The sequence below is a fragment of the Myotis davidii genome, unplaced genomic scaffold (assembly GCF_000327345.1).
Source record: "Myotis davidii unplaced genomic scaffold, ASM32734v1 scaffold304, whole genome shotgun sequence".
Lineage (NCBI taxonomy): Eukaryota > Metazoa > Chordata > Mammalia > Chiroptera > Vespertilionidae > Myotis > Myotis davidii.
Genome location: NW_006297661.1, coordinates 503,141 through 525,199, shown reverse-complemented (window position 1 = coordinate 525,199; position 22,059 = coordinate 503,141). Strand labels below are relative to the sequence as shown.

The 22,059-nt window shown below is 36.4% G+C and overlaps 1 protein-coding gene across 3 annotated transcripts in view; it reads right to left on the bottom strand.

Annotated features, from left to right (window-relative positions):
- The window catches only part of MIPOL1 (mirror-image polydactyly 1), a 340,601-nt gene that overhangs the window by 37,669 nt on the left and 280,873 nt on the right, over window positions 1–22,059 (bottom strand). For all 3 annotated transcript variants that reach the window (XM_015570205.1, XM_006773314.2, XM_015570208.1), the window contains one exon: window positions 16,197–16,427. In XM_015570205.1, coding sequence (XP_015425691.1) covers window positions 16,197–16,427 — 231 coding nt within the window. The remainder of the gene's footprint in view (window positions 1–16,196; window positions 16,428–22,059) is intronic.

The following is a 22,059-nucleotide window of genomic DNA, read 5'->3' as shown; positions in this document are numbered from 1 at the left end:
TAGTTTAGCTTCTATATTTGTTACAATGTTTCAAACTGCAAGCTCAGAGGCCGGCAAGGCAGGCAGGAAACGTTGGAGTCCTCTGTCACTGAAGCAAGCAAGCCTCATGTTCACTTCCAGCTGCCTGGCTGCAGGCCACCATCTTGTCTGGCAGTTAATTCGCATATCACCCTGATTAGCCAATGGGAAGGGTAGCGGTCGTACGCCAATTACCATGTTTCTCTTTTATTAGATAGGATAGGTTTCAAGTGTACAATTCTATGATACATCACCTGTATATTGCATTATGTGCTCACCACCTAAAATCAAATCTTTTTCTGTCATCATATATTTGGCCCCTTTCACCCTTTACTATCCACCACCCCCTTCACTCTGGTAACCACTATACTGTTGTCTGTGTGTAGACATCTTCTACCATTTTTTTTTTAACTGATTTTTTTTTTTAGAGAGAGGAAGAGAGAGAGAGAAGGAGAGAGAGAGAGAGAGATGGATGTGAGATAGAAACATCAATCGGCCTCCTCCACTACACACCTGACAGGGAATTGAACTTGAAAGCTGGGTATGTGCCCTGACTGGGAATGAAACCCACCACCTTTCGGTGTATGGAAGGATGATCCAACAGAGCCACACTGGCCAGAGCAGTCTTTTTATAATGGTTGCATGGTATTCTACTATGTGAATGTGTCATAGTTTATTCAACTACGCTCTTATTTATTTGGGTTGTTTCAGTGTGCTCTTAAAAATAATACTTTAGAGAACATTGATTGGCTAGCTCCTGCACACCCCCTACTGGGGATCCAACCTGCAACCTGTGCATGTGCCCTAGCTGGGAATAGAACCAGCAACCTAAAATGGCAGTGGAGTAAGTGGATGCTTCATGGACACACTCCTAGAATCAAACTGGAATTACAACTAAAATACAGAAAAACTTCCTGAATAATTAACTGAAGACTCTCTGGGGAGAGCCTTAATAACCAAGAATGGAAAGTGGAGACTGCATAGAGACTGGTAGGAGGGACAGAGGCACAAAAGGGCTGGCTGGGCACCCACAGACAGCAGCTGAAGTTTCGAACAGATATCTCAACTGTGGGGGTTTGCCACTGAGAACTCTAGGGTCTAATCCCCAAGCTGGGTCCCCAGCAGAGAGCACAAGAACTGAGAAAGATACCAACATAACAGCTGGCTTGTGCAAAGCAGCGGAGAGATAGCTGGAAATGCAGGCACCCTCTTAAAGCGCCAATGCACAAAATTCCCCGTGCAGCCACTAACCTTGTGCTCTGGCAGAAGGAGGGAAGAGTAGACTGGAGCTGTGCAAACAGAAGCCAGGGTTGGGGGCTCTTGGGTTAGAGCTCAGAAGGCAGACACCCAGGATTCTTGTGCTGAGTCATTCCCTCACACTGCAGAGGTCATCTTTCTCATGCAGACAATTGCAATCTATGGTGAGTGTGTTTTCTTGGGGGAAGACAGCTGCCCCACCCTATTTCCGTGGGGAAAACACTTTGCCCCAAGGTGTGGAGTTGCTGAGGCCCATTAAGAGACTGAGAATAACAATTAGCCTCCAGGCAGAAGCAATCACCCTACTCTGTTAGGAAAAACTCTGCCACACCTGTGGATGATTGTCTGAGGGCTCTTCAAAGTCTCTGGAGGCTTTGAATCTTTGCCTGATCTAATTAGACAGAAACAGCATTTGACATATCCTGCACTAGAGATTGAGAGGTATAGCAGATTTATCTAATACATACTCACAAACCCAAACAGACAGCCAAAATGAGGAGACAAAGAAACAACCCCCCAATGAAAGAACAAGAGAATTCTCCAGAAGAGATAAATGAAATGGAGATAAGAAATTTATTTGATATAGAGTTCAGAATAATGATGTTAAAGACGATCAACAGCATGAGAAAAGACACAGTAACTATGAAAACAGAAATAAAGAATGATATAGCACAACACATTGGAAGGAATACACAGCATATTAGGGGAAGCTGAGGATCGATCAGTGAATTAGAAGATAGGGTTAAAAAAATCAATCAGAGAACCCAAAAGAAAAACAATTAAAAACAAGAAGACAGCTTAAGAGAGCTGTGGGACAACATGAAACATAACAATATTGGTATAGCAGGTGTGCCAGAAGAGGCAGAAAGGGATAGAGAAGGTATTTGGAGATATAATGGCAGAAAACTTCCCTAACCCAGTGTTAGAGTACTGCCCAAGGGCACAGCTGTTCTGAGTCTGGGAAGAGCTTGGTAGAAGGTCATGGGAGATGGAGAAGTAGTGGGTATATAAGAATGAGTCTTTATTGCTGAAACCAGTGGCCATATAGCCACCAGACATGAACAGCCCTCACAGCAAAGTCCATACAGGCAGGCAGCCGGACACCAGCTGGTGAACATATATCTTCCCCATAAAACAGCATCAGTTTCTGTACCCACAGCTATTATCTGAGCAGCCTCATGCTGCCTCCTAGACTCACCACTTCTCGTCATAGCAGTACCTGAACTCTCCGGCTCAGCAGCTTCTCCTGTCTCTCCTGCCCAGCTGCTCTCTCTAGCAGACTTCCTCACCCACTCCATCCTAGCTGCTCTCTCTCCATACTCCAGCAGACTTCTTCTCACTCCAGCCTCAGCTGACTATTTAGACAAAGAATGCTTCATGCCAATAGTTACATCAATCGTATTGGCTACTGAAGAGCACAGTGTACATGTGCCCTTGCACCTACGCATGGTATCTTGAACTGATTAGGATTCCCAGGCTGCGTCCTTGGATATTCCAATTAGGCTCATGCCCAGAGTGGCCTTTGGCCATTCTGGTGTATTAATAATAAGGCTTCTATACTCCCACCAGCCTTGACTATCCAGAGACCTGGCATGGTTCCCACATCCCATGAAGGAAAAAGTCACACAAGTTCAGGAGACACAGAGAGTCCCAAGCAAGAAGAACCCCAAAAGGCCCATGCATAGACACATTATAATTAAAATGCCAAAAATTAAAGACAAAGAGAAAATCTTAAAGGCAGTAGGAGAAAAGCAAACTGTTACCTATAAAGGAGCTCCCACAAGGCTGACACCTGATTTCTCATCAGAAACTCTACAGGCCAGAAGGGAATGGCATGCAGTGCTCAAGATAATGGAAAGAAAGGATCTGAAATCAAGATTACTATATCCAGCAAGGCTATCATTCAAAATAGACTGTGAAATAGTTTCCCAGACAAAAAAAAAAAAAAAAGGCTAAAGGAGTTCATCACTACCAAGCCAGCAATATAAGAAATTCTAAGGGACTGCTGTAATGAGAAGAAGAGAGAAACCTAGACATACAAAAATAAAATGGCAATAAATAAGAAACCATCAATAATAACCTTAAATGTAAATGTATTATATGCTCCAATCAAAAGGCATAGGGTAGCTGAATGGATACAAAAACATGACACAACTATATGCTGTCTACAAGAGACCCACCTCAAAACAAAAGACACACGCAGGATGAGAGTGAAGGGATGGGAAAAAATTTTCCATGCAAATGGGGGGGAAAAAAAGCTGAGGTAGCAATATTCATATCTGACAAAATAGACTTAAAAATGAAGGCCACCACAAGAGACAACAAAGGTCACTACATAATAGTAAAGGATTGATGCAAGAACAGGATATAACTCTGGTAAGCATATATGCACCCAATATAGGAGCACCTAAATATATATATATAAAAAAAAACTTCTAGAGGGCTTTAAAGAAGAGATCAAAAACAATATAGTCAAAGTAGGGGACTTTAACACCCTGTTGACTTCACTGGATAGATCTTCCAGACAAAACATTAACAAGGAAACAGTGACCCTAAAGGACACACTGCATCAGATACATTTAATTGACATTTATAGAGCATTTTAACCCAAAGCAGCAGAATATACATTTTTCTCAAGTGCACATGGGTCATTCAGAGATAGACCACATGTTAGGACACAAAACAAGTCTCTACAAGTTCAAGAAGACTGAAATCATATCAAGCATATTCTCAGGTCACAATGGACTGAAATTAGAAATCAACTACAGTAAAAACACCCCAAAACATTCAAACACATGTTATTAAACAATAAATGGGTTACCAATGATATCAAGAAAGAAATAAAAAACTTCCTGGAAACAAATGAAAAGGAACACACAACAACCCGAAATTTCAGGGACACAGCAAAAGCAGTCCTGAGAGGGAAGTTCATAGCACTAATGGCCTACCTCACAAAACAAGAAAAGTTAATAATAAACTATGTAACCCTGCCACTTAAAGAAATAGAAAGATAACAACAAAAATTTCCCAAAGTAAGTAGAAGGAAAGAAATAATAAAGATTACACCAGAAAAAATGACATAGAGACTAAAAAAATAGTGACCTGTCATTTTGGTTGTTCCAGCCTTCCTGTTGCTTGGCTTTTATATATATAAAATACCTGTTAAATATCATCAAATTTTCCTCCATAGGGGTTTTTATCATTTTGCATTTTCACCAGTAATGTATGAACACATACAGAATCCTCTTTAATTCCAGTTTCTAAGATCTATGTAAATACTCTTTTTTCCCAAAATTACATGGTATTTACATTATGTCTCTGAGGCTAAAGTATTATTTTTCTCATTTACTATTTCTAGTTCCAATGAGGTGATTATAATTCTTTATTTAAATGTATAAGTAGAAGATATTCTTCAGCTAAAGCATGATTTCATAGAGCATATTACACTTTGCAAAGTATTTTAATGCACATGCATTTTATTTGATCTTTGCAGCCATGTTTTGCAAAAGATAGTGTAAGAATGTCAGCTCTTCTTTCCAGATGAGGAAGCTGAGAAGAAACACAATTTAATGACTTGTATACACCCAGTTGATGACAGTCAAGGGTCCTGCTAGTTTACTGATATTTCTACTAGATACTAAGTTGCCTCCCTTTTAACTTTCAATCCTAGTCTTTTAATTTATTATATAATAGTGCCACTCGCTAAAAGTATTTGGAATACAGACTTATTCATTATATTTGCTTCACAAATACTAGAAATATGAATTCTGTATTTTAGTTAAGTTCATATTTTAAACTTATTTTGGATAATTAAGCTTAATTTGATTGGGTTTAGCTCAAGAATTTTTCAAACTATAAAGTGCTAACCACGTCTAATAAAATTTATTCTTGAAAAATACACCAGCTATGTAAGCATAAGTCTCAAGTTGAATACAATGAAATACCTTTTAATATATAGAAATTATGAATTTTAAAAAATCTTAGAAAATCAAATGCAAAGTAACAATAATGTCATTTCAATACTGGTTTAAAGTTCAGAGGCTTCCTTTGTACTAAATAATGTCTCTGCATTCTCTGGAGAGGTAAGGAAACAAGTTCTCTTCCAAGTATAAAATATTTTGGCCTACATTTTTAATTAGATTGATTCATCCTTGAGAATGACAACAGATACTTATCCTATCCTGTGAACTTCAAGAAAATATTAGGATAACATGAACAAATATTATAAATTGAGAGTCCTCAAATAGAAGCAATAAAGTTAACAGGAGTAACTATAAACCCTAATTTCGGTCTCTTTTCACAATGTAAACTGTTTTCCATTAAACACAGTCTGTACCTTTGTCATTTATTTTTGAAGATAAATGTCGTTTATTTTTCAAATTGAAAAATCACAAAAAGACTTTAGACCCACATGCAAAGAGTACTCTTTTTGTCCTTTTCTGAGACATTGACCTGTATACTCGTTTAAAAATGAACACCACATCTTTATGTTATTAAATCTTTGTTTTGATCTATTAGTATTCACCAAAGTGCCATTTTATAAAACCTCACACTGAATAGACAAGGCTGGAGGTGACCATCTGCAGCTTTAGAGTCTGCATTTGAATTGATGAAAAGAGCTTTGTGTTTTCATTGCCAAGTTTGATTCTTCCAGTCATTAGGCATTCCCCTCAGATCCCATCAATGAAGCTGCACTCTCTTACACCCCTGTGTTAAATTCTCTTCTCCTCATGGCTTCCTTTGCCAGCTCTACTCAAGAATGTCTATGGGGTCTTAGCCACATTCTTCTCACAGCTGTGTTGAAAAAGAGCATCAGCAAGTCTTCTAAAACCCATATGTGTATCTGGTCAGTGCTCTGTCTTAGGGTCACCTCGCATTGTGGTGTGATTATACAGACATTCATTCTTGTTCTTGAACTGTGCTACTTCCATCATCCCGGGAAAGATTAGGCCATCCATTTCAGTCAGTGGTAGGGAACTTCTTGAAGACTAATACAAAATATACATAACTCAGGAGGCAGACTAGTTTGATTTAAGGAAGATGTTTCAAGATTTTAAATATGTTTATATGTCATTTTTACCATTATGTAGCTTGTCAAATGGCATATCGTTACATAAAGAGAAATAAAATATGCTTTCATATGCTTTGAGAATATTGTTAAATGTGGCAAAGGAAAAAGTCAAATGATGATGATATTAGAAGAACTATTAGTTTGAATGGTATATATGCTAAAGCAATAAAAAAGTAATGTTTAGTAAGTTCCAAAATATTGTTTATTATGTAATATTTGGAGTCTCGTTTTTCACTTCCATTCAGTCTTTCTACAGAAACACCTAATAAAGTAATTTTCAGTAGGATAAGTATTTTTAAAAATTATACTTAGGTTAAGAACTGAAGAAAAAGATTATTTCTGTTGAGTTGTTGAAGAATACAGAGGTGGTCAAACACAGGTTTACAGTTGTAATACAAATAAATAATACAATAATTAATGATAATATAAGGAACTCTGTGTTTCACATACTCACAACTATAAATCCACTTTTATCCACTCCTATATAAAGGAAGAAGATGCATTTCACCTGCTACTATAAAATAAAAGGTCTTAGAATGACTTTTCTCCTTTAATGTAAATAATCAAGAATGATGTTTATGGCCTGGCCAGTGTGGCACAATGGCTGAGTGTCGACCTATGAACCAGGAGGTACAGGTTTGATTCCCAGTCAGGGCACATACCCAAGTTGTGACTTGATCCCAGTAAGGGGCGTGCAACAGGCAGCTGGTCAGTGATTCTCTCTCACCATTGATGTTTCTCTCTCTCTCTCTCTCTCTCTCTCTCCCCCTTCCTCTCTAAAATCAATAAAAAATATTTTTAAAAAGAATGAAGTTTATGAATGGACAATGTTTATGATTTCACTATCAGGTAAAGTTACACTGAAATAAGCAAAAGATTCTTTCATCCTATATTTATCAATGGTTAAATGTGCACATGGGCAAATCTCTGACCAAGTGGGGAGAAATAAACATGGAGTCTTAGAATCCAAGTGAAATTTATATTTCTACTTGCTCTGGGTATAATTTAATACCCCCTCCCCCCCAATTACATTTTGAAAGAAAAACCTGTACCTTGTAAGGAAGTATCCATCAGATTTTAGATGAGTACAATGGGGATTTATTACATGAAAAGAAGACCCCAACTTATGTAAAAATGTAGACATTTTCTACATTAGCAGGTAGGCACATTACATTTGATCTTCTATGTATTTAAGAACAGAGAAAACAAAGGAGGAAGCTCTGAGTGAGTTCTCAAGTACAATGAGGTTAAGCAACATTCAAGCAAGAATGATGGAAACTCCTAAAAATTGAATTTCTACAATAGCGTCCTTTTCCAACCTTAGTACAACAAAAGTATTCTTAAGTACACTAGTGGCTAGTGCTATTGTTACCTATTCTAGGAAGTTCAAATCACCTATATCTTATTTTTATCAATTGAAAAACTACTCTCAGGTAAGATGGATGAGCTCGCCTATATTCACAGAAGTAACTAGGACCTATGTAGCCCGTCAAAGGTTAAACAGTAAGAAGGCTTTTAACTGGAGCTAAGAACAGAACCAAAGAAAAGGATACTTGTTAGGTTATATAGCCACTCTAAGAAACTTACATTTCCTATATGTGTGTGAAAATCACATCTCTGAGGTATAAGAACTCCTGTTGTATTTTTTTTTTTTTTTAGCCTGTCAAGTTCTAGTTAAAATGTACATGACCATCATTAGGTGGGTCCTATAATATCCCTAAAATAATAGGAATTCCATTTCTGACTTATAATTACTGTAACACTGGGATCAAAAAAGCGACAAAAATTCCTGCATTTTATTTAGTTTTAAACCTAACCAGTATGGATCTCTCTCCTAATTGAGTCTTTTGTTGTTTTTCTCTATTCCTCTCCATGATGCTCATCTGAAACATGTTTCATCGACATTAGCAGGCAGACACATATACTAGCCCAACTCCAGATCATCCACCGGAAGTTTCTGATGAAGAAGCAGGTTAATGTGAGAAGCCCTGTGCTAATTTAACATTTAGTCCCTACGTTCATGCTATTTGTGATTCATTCCATAAAGTTAGCTACAAGAGGGAAGTTGTCAGGGAAAGTGCTGATTCTTAGGGAGAATCCCTTTTCTTCTGTAACCTGGATCCTTCACTTTCCACTGCATTGCAATTTCTCAAATTCTGGGTTAGGTTCCAATTTTAGTAATCGCACATTAATCCTTCCTTGGTAAAAGGAATGAGCTAGGAAGTGAGATATTTCCTGAAGGTATAAGCCCAAATTCTTTAGTTTTTATAAAGACATGACTATAATTATATATCTATCAAATATATAATAAAAGTAGCTCTAGAGACCCACTTTATATACTCAATGGATGAGAAATGTGATCCACTATACAAATATGTAATGGAATTAAATTTTTAATAAAATACATACTAATTTGCTGGAGTACAAGACTTATATTTCCTAAGTTAAATATGTATTTAATTTAAAGATGTGTTATGATTTACAAATCTAGAATATTAGAATCTTAAAAGGATATCATTGTTCAAGAATAAAAATTAAACATATTAGATGTTGTACATCTTAAAATGATTGCTTAAGAGTCATCTGAGTCTATCTTCCATATATAAATGATAATAAAGCTGAATCTAATTAGATAGAGATTTAGAATGTGTCTTTTAAAGTTGATTGGGATGCACAATTGTACATAAATTTCCAAAAATAAATGAACTATTTGACTTATTATTTGCTGATGTATATTTCATATTTCAGAGCTTTTAATCTCAAACACAATAATTTTTTGAAGAGCAATTTAATAAGAGTTTTAAATCCTCCAATTTATTAGTAATATTAATAACTCAAAATCAACTTTCAACATTATATTAAATAGTGATTTAAACCTTCTGCTGAGTTGATAATTTATGAAACTTATTCTTTGAATCAATCAACAAGTATTTACGAAATGTTCAGACATGTCTAATATTGCCTTGCAACTTATAGTCCAACCAAGAATTTATAGGAAATATATCACAGGTAAAGTTGGCAAGAAGCAGAATAATTTTAATGAAAAGACAATGCAATTATAAAAATTCACTGATAGCTTTCATATTAAACTTTGTAAGAATCTTTAGCACAATTATTTTTTAATCATGGTTAAAATCAGATTCAGGAACCAGCAACAAAACTAAAAAGATTTTGGTGAAGTCTCTCGATGACAATTGTAGGCTTTTCTTTTTTAAAAATAAGAATAGCAGGCTTTGTTTTTCTTTTATAAATCAAGAAACTGTGGAAATATTCTGTTCCCTTCCCTGCACCCGGAGTCATCTACGCTGTTCTATAATTCAACCTGCAAACAGATTAAGCAGCTGAGTTTGTGGAAAGTATGTTTGCTCGGTGCTAAGAACCCTTGTGTGACACTATGGTGACTCCCCTGACACCTCAAAGAGAACTACAGACAGTTCTTGCTCATCAGCAGGGAAACCAGACTGAGAATTCACAATTTCTTTGTAACCTCAACTTCTTCATAGAAACCAAGTATTTGGCCAAAAGACAGGAAAGACTTGTTAGCTTTACATGTTCATTTTTTTTTCTATCAACACCACTCAAAAGACACAGTATGCCACAAGTTTTAAAATGAAATGTCTTTGATGTTTTCATTATGCAGTTAAAAATTAACAGAATACATGCAAATCTTAAGTAACAAATTTTTTAAAAGAAAAAATTGAAAGAAAAATTAAAGAGTGGATATATTTTTTTCTTGAAAATTTGTTTAAAAGTGTACGATTTTTTCCTACATATTTTTGTCCTATATATTCATTATGCAGTTACAATTTATGAGAGAATTTTAATCGTATCAGTGTAAATTTGGCCCACAGTAAAGATGATATGTGAGAAAAAAATATTTTATTGTAAAACCTAGATCTTTGGTAGATATTCTGACCTTATAAGCCTCGCTGTAAATACTATTATCTTGCATAACTATGTGTAGCCTAGGCATGTTAAGTATAGTAAAATATATTTTAAAAACCCTTTAGAAAACTTCTGTTGTAGGCCATAAGGAGCCTATCTGTAGATGGAAGCACAGTAAGAAAACAAAGTACAGTATAATGATAATGAACCATAGAGTTTTAAATCTCTTGTGATGATAAAAACATCAATTAATGAATTGGTGTGTCCGTGTCCTCTTTAATAAATGAGGATGTGATCCCTGGAAAAACTAAGAGCTTTTCTTACAAAGTTCCTGTGCTCTCAACAAACTCTTTAGTTCCCTTGCCTCCACATAATTCTCCCAAACCCAGGGCATCCAGGATCAGCAAAAGAGCAATCTAAAGCGTAATCACAATGTGCTCTTCTTCCATAAGCATATACATTTTTTAAAAGAGACATACATAAGGAGAATAAACCAAGGGGATGTATTTTTGTTGGTGAAACATTAGGCATCATGACACCTGGGCCAAGAAGCTATTTTTGGACAATGAAGTCTGGCGTTCATAATATTTTACTCTGTAAGTGACTGTTTATAAATATTGGTTGACTTATGGATACTAATTGTGCACAATTTTCCTTTCCAGGAATACTCTCATAGGTTGATAAATTAAAAAAAAATGACTCTGAAAGAAAATAAAATATAAACTTAAAATTCTATTATTATTAGAGATAGTAGATAGTCTCTCTCCACTATTACTGAAGATTTCAGGTCTTTTTAAATGTAATTAAACTTAATGGAAGTCAGTGGTTAGAATAGAAGCTGATCACTAGGAAGTAAGACATCCCAACTCTGAGGAGAGTGTAAGGAATGGAGGTGCCACTGAGGGGAGGGAGGTAGACATAAAGGGACATAGTTTTCTTCTCTTTCTTTTTTTAAAATATATTTTATTGATTTTTTTACAGAGAGGAAAGGAGAGGGATAGAGAGTTAGAAACATTGATGAGAGAGAAACATCAATCAGCTGCCTCCTGCAAACTCCCTACTGGGGATGTGCCTGCAACCAAGGTACATGCCCTTGATCAGAATCGAACCCAGGACCCTTGAGTCTGCAGGCCGTCGCTCTATCCACTAAGCCAAACCGGTTAGGGCGAGGGTCATAGTTTTCAATGAAATTGGTAAGCTCATTGAAATTGGGTCCTGGGTTGGAATAAAATAGTTTAAGCTAGGGCTTAAAGCAGATCATACGATATCTGAAATTTTCATATGTATTCCTGACCCAACCTGCTTTTATTTTGCTCCATCATTCTAGCACTTTATTAAATTGTTCTAATTTGTTTGTTTATAAGTGCTTACTTTACAGCAGGCATCTGTGTGAGTATTTGGAGGAAACTGGAATAAAAAGATGAATAGGACACTATCCATGTCTTGGGAATGCTCGACAATGGGTAAATTTGCAGGGAGTGAAACAGAGAGGAAATAGATATACAAAATGATTATTACACATAGATGACTAAGACCTGGAATAGAGGTATGGACTAAGTACTATGACCACAACAAAGAATGAAAATCTAAAGAAACATTTTAGGGGTAACATTTAGACTGGACTTCAATGAGTAACAAAAACTTGGCTAGGTACTAAAAGTTGGAACATGTTCTAAGAAGAAATAGTACATGCAAAGATATTGTGGTAGTGGTCGTGGGAGGAAATTATACTAGACAAATGGGAGAAGGATACTGATAGGCCTCATATGTCATACTATGTTGTTTATACTTTAATTTGTAGGGGAGAAAGAGCCCCTGAAAAGCCTATATAATAAAGAGGTAATATGCAAATTGACCATCACTCCAACACACAAGATGGCTGCCCCCATGTGGACACAAGGTGGCTGGCAGGGGAGGGCAGCTGTGGGTGATCAGGCCAGCAGGGGAGGGCAGTTAGGGGCAACCAGGCCTGCAGGGGAGGGCAGTTGGGGGTGAGGGATGTCCGACTGCCTGTTTAGGCCTGATCTCACTGGAATCAGGCCTAAACGGGCAGTTGGACATCCCTCTAGGGGTCCCAGATTGGAGAGGGTGCAGGCTGGGCTGAGGGACACCCTCTACCCCCCATGCATGAATTTTGTGTACCGGGTCTCTAGTCTATAATAATAAAAGTGTAATATGCTAATTAGACTGAATGTCCTTCCAGATGATCTTCCAGATGAAGCCGGGCTGCGAGGGAAGCCCGAGTCCCAGGTGCTGGAGGGAAGCCGGTGCCGGCAGCCAGGTCAAGGAAGGCCTACTACTGCATGAATTTCATGCAACAGGCCTCTAGTCTTAAATAAGAAAGTAATATAACCTGGTTAATGTTTTAGAAAAATCAACTTTGGTGGCAGTGAGGAAGATAAACTTGAGAGAATTACAGGCAGGTAAACTAGTTTTATTGATTTCAGAGAGGAAGGGAGAGGGAGAGAGAGATAGAAACATCAATGATGAGAGAGTATCATTGATTGGCTGCCTCCTGCATGCCACCCACTGGAGATCAAGCCCACAACCCAGGTATGTGCCCTTGACCAGAATCGAACCCGGGACCCTTCAGTCTGAAGGCTGACGCTCTATCCACTGAGCCAAACCAGCCAGGGCAAAACTAGTTTTATGATAGTCTGGATGAGTGATAATGAGGGCCTAAATTAATGCAATTAATGTGTGAGGATGGGGTGAAGGGAATCAGGAGATGCTTAAGCAGTAGATAAAACAGAGCTTGGAAAAAAAATACAAAAGACAAAACAGAGATTGATGGCAAAGTGAATGCAAATGGTAAGAAAGAGTGAGGGAACAAGGACAGCGCTGAAATTGCTGAAAATCATTATCTGAGGCAGGAGATACAGGGGGGAGCTTGATTTTCTAGGGAGTAATTTTCAACAAAAATACTAGGAAAGCACAAAGAAGAGAGTGACTTTGTAGAGAAGAGGAAACTGAACTAGTCTTGCTAGTTTGATGAATATGATGATACTAATAATGTAACTTATAGAATGTTTATAATAAAATAACGGGTACTGAACTGGGCATTTTACATGCTATCCAGTTTATTCCTCACATTAATCCTGCCTGCGAGGCCAGTATTACTGGTCGGAATCTTTTAACTGAGGAACTTTTGCTTCTAGGGTTATTGCCCCCAATCTCCCAGGAAATAAGTAGAAAAGCAGGGATTCAAACGCAGGTCTGTCTGACTAGACTGCAAAGCCTGTCGCTATCCTCTATGTTGCACTGAATCTCATAGGATGAGTAAGTTTCTCATGGGGGAAAAGAGCAAAAGGCTCCAAGCAGAGGGACCGACACGTACAACGGCATTCAGTCTTGAGAAGGCAGAGCCCTCCTGCAGAAGGAGAGAGTGCGTTGTGGAGTAAGATGGTAAGAGAAGGAGGGTCTATGTAACAAGCGTTGTTCTAAAAGCATTACAGGAATGTTCTTATCAATGTTTTTCTCATTTCATAATTATTATTATATTTCCCTTTTTATTGAATTTATTGTGGTGACACTAGTTAACAAAATTTTGCAGGTTTCAGATGCACAATTTTACACACATCATCTGTATACTGTATTGTGTGTCCACCACCCGAAGTCAAATCTCCACTTATCACCATTTATTATGAGGTAGGACTATTAATGTCCACATCAGAATAGTGTTTTAAAATAAAATGTAAAAGTTCACATACTTATGCATTCTGAATCGGAACCAGAGCCTTTAAACCACTATGTGATATTGCTGAAGATATATGACCATCTTTTCTTATTTTTTACCATGATCATATATTTGTTTTATAATAAAAATATAATTAGAAGAGGCCCATTGCATTTAGCAGTTAGGAAATTACTAGTTTGATGATCTTAAGAACAACAATTCCAGTAGAGGAATTAGCCATCGTGCATTGAGTAGCAGAGGAATAAATGGGAATTAAAAAATTCAAGGTAGTGAATATAGATTAGTTATTCAAGAAATTTGGTTTTGATGGGAGAAGGTGGAAACAAGAACATCTTAGTTTACATTGTAATTGTTGCCTGGAATACTGGCATGTTTACAAAGGACATTCATAAATAATTTCTAATAATATAAATTTAAGATTGGATAGAGAATACTAATACCATCTAACAAACTCATATAAATTGGTTTCCTGGAAGGTTATCCTCTTAAATCCAATAAAATAGACTGATGTTCACATTAAGTGCAGGGAAGATACACTGCCCAATTGAGGGAAATTAAAAGTGAAATAAAATGGATTGAATACGAAAAGGGAAACCTGACAAAATTTCATCTAGGTCTTATTGCTGGAAATCGGAATAAAAGTTTAAACATTTAAATTAGAATTTAACATTTAATTCTTACAAATGACATAATTGTTGCACTTAAACTCCTTTAATGAATTGACACCATTCCACTAAAAAGTTTTAATCTATTGAGGTTAAATGTGAGGAATAAGGGCAATACGTTTTCAAAAGATTAAATTTATTCAATTGAAAGCATTATCTGAGATGATGTTATTTCTAGTTCTTGTTGTACAAAGTTATTTCTTCAAAAAATTACAATAGTTGATGAGATCTAAGAAATAAAAGGTTGGTATGGTAACATTTCCAAAGATTTTTATTTTTATTTTTGGGAAATCTAATTGTTTTCTGGGAAACACTTGTAGGGAATTTTAGCTATCTATAGAAATTAAAAGATTAAATATAAAGAATTACATAAAAATGTAAAAATAACTACCCTTGAAATTTGTAATTATTTGTAGATTTTAAACAAACAGAGCTAAACCAGGTCCTGTCAAAAGTTACTGATTTATATTTTACAATGAAGTAAGATCTACCTATATATCTTGGTATTCTTAGAATGGTATTGTACATTGTGAATAACTGGTACAGTTTCTGACTGAATATAAATCTAATCTTTAAATCTATGAAAGATAGAATACTATAAATCACAAGTTTAAGGCACACTGATAGTACAGATTAACATGCATAATGCCTAATCTGTTTTAAAATGGTCTTGACTACAGATTTACCTGACCTTGGGCTAGTACTTAAAACATAATTTCAGGAGTGTTGGGGAAATGGTTGAGATGACTTATTTTCAAATAAAAAGTGGTGAGAAATAAGAAACTTTGAAATTAGCATTAATTCTTCATACTGTGAAACTAAAACAAATAAAGTTGTTATGGAAAAATGTATTTATTAGAAATTGAAGGTGATTAGGTATGTGAATGATGTAATGTTAACAATCCATAAAGAAGGGTTCAGTTAAAATGACATTTCCATTACATTAAAGCTACCTTAGGAAACTCTGCTACAATGTTCAAGTCCCATAGGTTGACAAGCGACTTCCTTGTCTGGTAAATTATTTATTAACGTTTTGTGGGCTATAATAAGGACTGACTTATTATGCAGCTTTATTTAAATTTTAATAAAAAATGCAAAGATCATTGAAAAGAAACAAATAGAATTATGCACTGTGAAAAGCTGTACTGAATACTTCAGAAGAACAATACTGAAAATTAATTACGCTGTACCTTATCCTGTGTGACTAGAGGTCTCAGATTACTAGGTCACAGATGATCTGGATTCAAGCAGGATTATCTTGAAGCTAAATGAGTCAAGTTGGAAATTTGACTGCCTCTTCCCCTTGCTAATAACTTTATTATCTATGAAATGATTTTAATAGTATGGCCTCCATGAACTGATGAGGATCAGATATCAAATAAAAATGGTTTGCCCTAAACAGTAACCATGATTCCCAAGTAAATGGTTTTTGATCCCAAACGTGGATATGACAGACAGTCGAAAAGAGTTTATTTGGCTCAATAAACTTTTGTCTTAAAGTATTAATAGCCTGAGTAATAAATAATATATCATTTAGTTGCTAAAAAGGAGTGTTTTTGTTTTGTTTCATGCTTTCGAAATAGTGCGAGGTCATTTTACTCACTTTTGAACCTTGTCATCGGCCGCCCGGGAGGCCTCCACGGCAAGCCGCAGCTCTGACTCCAGGTTCACGCGGTTGGCCAGGGCGTGCTGCAGTTGGGCAGCCAGTTCCTCATTTTGTTGCTGAGTGATGGAAACAATGTTCTCTCTATTCTTTAAAGCTTCTTCATAGGTAGTAAGGGTGTGGTTAAACTGATCCTTCAGATTTTCTTCTTGGGATAAAGATTTGTGTAAACTGAGAAAATACAAAAATAGATAATTTAAACATAAATACGTAGGCTGACTGACCAATAAGCCGTCTAACAAAAATCCCTAGTTAGAAATATACATTTCTAAAAATCAATAAAGACGAACTTAGATGAGTAAATGAAAATAATTTTTATATTAGAATATTATACATGATAATTATTCTATTTCTCTGCATCTAGGCTGAAAGCTACCCGGACAAATAATTATCTATGCTACCACGGCATACAAAAAGATGCTGCAAGATGTTAACTGAATTGTATCCCTGTAAATATGACATTCAATTTTCTTTAAAAGGAAAAGCAGAAAATTAAAAAATAAAGAATCTCTAGGTTAATAAAATAGTATAATAATCTGACTGCAAATCAGTGAGAAGTGAGAGAGTGGGCATCCTCAGTTTAGTAGATCCAGGGTCGATTGGGCTGAGCACTTACTGAGAGTGAATGAGGTTTATACAAATACCAATCAGCCTCATACAAAGAATTTTCTACTTGTCTTAGCTGAGATATGAATGAAGTTAAAATCATTAGTCAGACTGCACAGAAATAATATGTATCCCGATACATTTTCTTTTTGTTAATGAATCTTATGTCAACTATATCCATTCATTAAGTTACAGAGAAATAGCATATAAATTAAGACTGAATGAAAAAGAAAATGCAGATAAAAATAGAATCCTAAAATGCTAAAGGTCAAATTTTTGATATGTCATTACACCTACCACCTGAGGTTATTTTGAAATGGCACCAAGCACCTCACTCAATTAAATAAGGACATTTTGAAAATATAAATATTTAATAAGGAAAATTTAAAATCCACACAGGAGATGTTCTTTTTTATGAAATAAAATCATTTCATTATATGTATATAAAGGAAATGTCAATGGGAGACTTAAAGTAAAACAACCTAACTATATATTACAGATCGATAATGTGAAAGAAAGTAATATAATTCTTGCAGCTGCAAAAAGCTAGTCAGGGAACTTTTGGCACTGGCAGAATACCTCTTCTGATACTTTGTTGACAACTGTTCAAACTAAAGTAATTATAAACTTCTTCCTTTCGTTTAAGTAACCTTACAAGCCTTTCCAGCAGGCTCACTTTGGAGAAGGTGTCAGAGGACTTGAAACAGGGACAGTTAGCATCTAAAAGAAATCATTTCAGGATTCAAATTAGTTCTTAAGAGGAAGGACTGCTGCTAAACTGTGGGCAACTGATTACTACATATAAAATAACAATGGTAAGTGTAAAGAACGATCTTTATAGATTTCACCTTATTTCACTTCTTCTCAGTTCTATCATCCCACATGTCTAAAGACACCAGTCTCCTGTCCATTTTCCTGTTCTATGCCCTTTCACACTTTCTGCATCCTTCCTATTCCGGCTTCAATTTCTGTCAGCCCACCGCCTTTGTCTATTTGAAAGACCCAAGATAGAAAGACACTAAAAACAAACAAAACAAAAATCTTTAAAAAGACAAGTCTGTTTACGTTTTTAACGTTTAAAACATTATCACTTATATTTTAATTGTTAATTATATTTTAAATTACATGAAGTGTACAAATTTAAAGTATTCAGCTTGACAAAATGTAAAGAACAAAACACAGAACAAAACACAAGAAGGTTGGCTCCCAGTGTTCCCTCCCAGCAGATTCCCCTCCCCCAATGTAATCACCAGTCCAACCTCTATTAAGATTAGTATTGCCTGTTTCTGAACTTTTTGTCTGTCTGTCTTTTTTTTTTTTTTTTGGCTTAACACAGGTTTACTGAGATTCCTCCTGTAGTTGAATATAGTTTATTTTTTACTGCTATAAATTATTCTGTTCTATAAATATCCAACAATTTACTTAATGATTTCACTATTGTTGCTATTAACATTCATGTACATGTCTTTTGATGGACCTATGCACTCATTTCTCTCCCCCGCCCCCAGCTTTATTGAGCTATAACTGATATCAGTACTTATTTCTGGAAAAGAATCTATCCATAGGGTGTGTAGTACGTTTATATTTAGTAGATGCTGCATACAGTTTCCCAAAGTGGTCGTAGCAATTTACACTCTTCCCAGCGAAGCAGAAGTTCCAGTTGTTCAAACATGCTCCCTTAGCGTGGCATTGCAGTCCTTTCAACCTCAGCCATTCTAATAGGGCTACAATGACATTCCATTCTCTTCATGTTGTCTTTCAATGAAAGTAAATTCTTAATTTACTGAAGTCCAATTTATAATTGTTTCTTTACTGGCAGTGCTTCTTGTGTCCTACTTAAAAAACCTTAGCCTACCCCATTCCTTTATATTTTGATATCACATACATAATCTCACTTAGAGCTCACAGTGGGCTGTCTTAGGGAATTCTGCATTTGTGTATGGTATCTAAATCATTATTCAATATACTCTACCCAATTAAATATTAAGAATCCATAATTCAGTTTTCAAAATCTCATCATTAAGATCATGGTGTCCCAACTTAATTCCCTAATTATTCATCACCTCCTAGTCTTCTATCATTTAATCTTTCTTTTCTTTTCTTTTTTTGGCAAATTTATATCTGATTTTGCTCTCAGATGAACCTGTGACTTTAATGCTCAAAAAGCTACTCATCATTTAAAATTCCTTGGAAATCTTTAAATTCCCATCCAGACTTTAACAAATAGAAACAGTTGCTTCTATTTGTGTAAGCTTTTAAGAGATAAATTAAATAATGCCACTTAAAATTCAGCAATAGCATCATATTGCATTCAGGATAAATCTCAAAAAATGAAAACAATTACTATTTTAACTTGCTAAACCTCATAACCTATGAGTAGTCCTGTCCAAATTATTTTTTTTTACTGACAGTAAGTTGAAACAGAGGCAAGTAATTTAATTAACCTCACACGCCTAGCAGAGCTAGAATCTGAACCCACAGCCTTTAACCCTGGGCAGGACCACTCCTCGCTACTTGCCATGAGCTACACGGCCCGGAAGCACTTGTACCTCCTCACCTTTTGCCCGACATTACCTTCTGAAGTACACCACGCTTTTCCCTCTTGAGGCATTTGTACAGAGTGCCTTTGCTTCCTCTACCTGACAAACCAGGTCTCAGCACAAATCCTGCTTTCTCAGCTAAACCTTTTTTATGACTCTTCCATCTAAACTCCTATGTTCCTTCTTTGTTATGATCTCATTAGCCCTAATCTTTCCTTCTTAGAACTTAAAACAATTTGTAGTTTTTTTTCAGTTTCAGCTTGTGGTTTACTTCCCAATTCCAACATATTAATGCTCCATTTACACAGAGCAATTTTATTTTATGGAAAAAACTTGTGCCTTAAGAACTTCAAAAAAATCAAAATGTGTATAATTTTCTTATAGGAACAAGGTGAAGTACAGGAGCTACATTCTCAGCATATAAATCTACTAGTGACCCGGTGCACAGATTTGTGCACATTGAAAGGAAATTAATTAGAAGGTGTGGCCAGCAGGGCGGGGCTGGGCGAGAAGGGCCGGAGATGCCCTGGAGCCAACCTCCCTCAGTCTCTCACCTGCCGGCTGTACCTGGGGTGGCAAGGTGGCTCGAAGGGCATCTGCGGAGTGAGCGAGGTCCCTCCAGCAGGTGGGGTCCCTCAGCCTGGCCTGTGGGGATCAGGCCAAAACTGGCTCTCCTACATCCACAGAGGGGTCCCGGAGTGCTAGAGGGCACTCTGCAAAGTTGCTGTCGTACAGGATGTGGGACGCAAATGCAAGTGTGCAGTAAACCAGATTCGGGGTGACAGTGCCCCAGCAACAACATAACCCACGGCCGAAGGTGGAATCATACAGCCCGTAAGGAATCGGGCTCCCTCCTTTCTGGTTTTGGGGTGTGTCACTCAAGAACCACGGCTGCCAAGTCACTGCAGCTCGGCAGCTCCTGCATTGAGCGTCTGCTCCCTGGTGGTCAGTGTGAGTCATAGCTACTGGTCAGAGGACACTTAGCATAATAGCCTTTTATATTATATAGAAGATAGTCTTTGAAGCACGTTTTTGTTTTAGTGCTGTTTTCCCCCTCAGAGTTCTCTTTCCTAAACTGACAACAGGGCCACATTGTTTAGTTTTTTCTCACAGAGTAACTCACATTTAACTTCTTGTCAAAGTTGTTGATCATCGGATGCGTTTTCTGCATAATAGCATTTAATTTATTGGCACTTAGATGACATTGTACGGGGAATATTTTAAGTTATTGTAAGAATCATGATAAAACAATGACAGAATAGCCATTAATCCTCTCAGAATTTTCAAAGCATGTAACCAACAGCATGGCTCACAAAAACTGCCATAGGATGATAACTACCTGATTTTTATGAAAGTAATGAGGTAATATCATAAAGTTTCAATTAACTCTTCCAGTTTTAAAATTATGTGATTCTTTATAAATTTAATTTTTGACTTTAGAATAGAAAGTAAGACTTTAAAACTGTTTTTGCTTAGTACTTTCATGTTATCATAGTTCTAATCCACAGCAAATGAGACAGCACACCATTTCCTGTGCTGCCTGCCGCATTGGATCCAATCATTTCAGTGTCTGCAGATCTTTTCCCTCATGTCTGTGGTCCTAACTATTTCCCTAGGAGACATTTTTGTTAGTCACAAATGGTGGTGGGGATGCTGCTAGCAATTCGTGGGAGAGGACTGAGATACCAGTAAACATCCTGAAAGTGGAGGACAGACCCCACAGCAAAGAACTGTCCACTCTAATGTGTCAACAATGCCGAATGTGGTGTAGATGGGAAGATTCTGGGTTGGACTTTGAAGAAATAGATTCAGATTTTAGATCTGGCATCACTCTGCATGACCTTGACAAAAATATCCATTTAAGGACTAATCTCCTCAACTCTAAAACGATGAGAAAAAAATCCCATGGAGGTAATATGAGAACAAAATTAGGTGACCTATCCATGTGAAAGTATCTAGTGCAATACCTGCCAAAGAACAGGCATTCATACATGCATGATTTTTAAAAGAAATAATTAACTTTGTATAAAATCTTATACAATACTCAGACATTTTATAAATACTTTGATGAAAAACTGTTGCTTGTTTCTACAGGTTTTTATGAATTGGGAGAGGTAAACGAATTTTCCTCACCTTTATCACTTAACTGATAACATTCTTAAATTTTTCTGAAGAAAAAAAAAGAGGCAGGTTTGGCTTGTTTTTACTGAATTAAAATAAATAAAGATAAAGCAAGTATGAAAGGCAAAAGTATGTGCCTCCTTGTCCTAAGTACACATTTTCTGAGAGGTCAGTGTCTGTTCTTATTTCCTCGTTTACCGTATCAATTAGTTTGATCTGAGGTTTTGACCTATGTGATTTACCTTCTCTTTGAAGAACTTCTTTTAACATTTCTTGTAAGGAAGGTATACAGATGTCAAATTCCCTCAGTTTTTGTTTGTTAGAGAAAGTCTTTGTTTCTCCTCACTTTTGCAGGATAAATTCATTGGATATAAAATTCTAGTGTGATGTCCCAAGTGTGTTAGCCTGACACTCAAGGTCCAATATTCTGGTCTCCTTTTCTTTTCAGACTTCTTCTTTCCTGCCCTAGAAAAAATTTCATTCTAGCCAGATGGAAATATAAGCTGTTCTTTGAAGATGCCCTCACACTTTTCAGT